Genomic DNA, 1,207 nt, shown 5'->3' with positions numbered 1-1,207 from the left:
GGCCTCTGGGGGCCCGGTCCTTGGCCGCATGTTCACCTGTGTGACTGGCCTCTCACCCTGAGCACCCCATCCACCAATTCCTTCCACGGGACAGCGGGTATCACAGCTCCCCTTTTTCATGGCTGTGTAATACTCCACTCCCCCAGGGTGCTTGCTTATGTTGCTGCGGCACTTCCACTTTCTGTCACTAATGCCACTGGTCTGTTGCTTTCCGCCAACTGTCTGCAATGCCTGTCACCCCAACCCAGGAGGAAGAGTGTGGAAAGTGCATTTCATGACGCCCAACTTCTACCCAGAGGGAGCGGGCGCCTGCTACGGACGAGGTGTCTGCCCGTGCTCCGGGGACAATGTCACGCAGCACGACCCCCCTCTGCTGTTCGACCTCACGAGGGACCCGGCCGAGCGCCAGGTCCTCACGCCCGAGACGGAGCCCGCCTTCCACGTGGTGGTGGCCAGGGTCCGGGCGGAGCTGGCCCGGCACCAGCAGGGCCTCCCGCGAAACGTCTTCCAGCAGCTGGGCACCTACCTGAACACGTGGCGGCCGTGGCTGCAGCCCTGCTGTGGCACCTTCCCGCTCTGCTGGTGCAGCCCGCAAGACGACCCCCAATAAACCACCGAACCCCACGCTTTGTGCTGTCGTCCAAACGAGCTGGCAGCCTGCGGCACTGAGCACGCGGGCACAGGCAGGAGGGCTACGTCCCACGGACGAGCCCACGAAATCAGTGCGCACGGCCCTCGCTGCGTAAAACCCTCCTATCCCTGTCGTGGCCACGGCGGCCCTGAATACCCCAGGCAGGCACACTGGGGGTGGGCAGCTCCCAGCGCACCCACAAGAGGGCCCCGGAAGCAGGCTGCAGCCCCAGCAAGCATTTCGAGGTCCCGCAGCTGGGCTGGGGCAGCGGCCTCGGCCTCCAGGACGGGGCCACCGGCTCTGCCGGGCTGTGGAATCGCACAGGGTGGCCCCGATGGGCTGAGGTGGAGACAGCCCGGCCGGGGAGCTCCCAACTGGCTGCCCTGGACTTACCCGAAAATGCCACCGCGGACCACAGCCAGGCTAGGCCCCCTTCTGTACAAGGGGACACACCGTGGCTTGGAGTTCGCAGGATCTTGGTTACCCAGCCTGGCCCTGGGCTCGCGGGATCCTCCTGCCTCAGCCTCCCCAGCGCTGGGATTGCAGGCATGCGCCCCCACGCCGGGTCTCAGTGGC

At 66.2% G+C, this 1,207-nt stretch overlaps 1 protein-coding gene across 1 annotated transcript in view; it reads left to right on the top strand.

The window, feature by feature from the left end:
- Arse (arylsulfatase E (chondrodysplasia punctata 1)) overlaps window positions 1-1,164 on the top strand; it is a 24,398-nt gene extending 23,234 nt beyond the window's left edge. The window contains exon 11 of the mRNA XM_023706893.1: window positions 130-1,164. Within this exon, the coding sequence (XP_023562661.1) occupies window positions 130-610 (481 nt within the window). The 3' untranslated portion in view covers window positions 611-1,164. The remainder of the gene's footprint in view (window positions 1-129) is intronic.
- Window positions 1,165-1,207: the final 43 nt, after the last annotated feature.

Source organism: Octodon degus, unplaced genomic scaffold (genome assembly GCF_000260255.1).
Source record: "Octodon degus isolate 3935 unplaced genomic scaffold, OctDeg1.0 scaffold00274, whole genome shotgun sequence".
NCBI lineage: Eukaryota > Metazoa > Chordata > Mammalia > Rodentia > Octodontidae > Octodon > Octodon degus.
The sequence above is the reverse complement of the archived record's forward strand: the minus strand, read 5'-3'. Positions and strand labels throughout refer to the sequence as shown.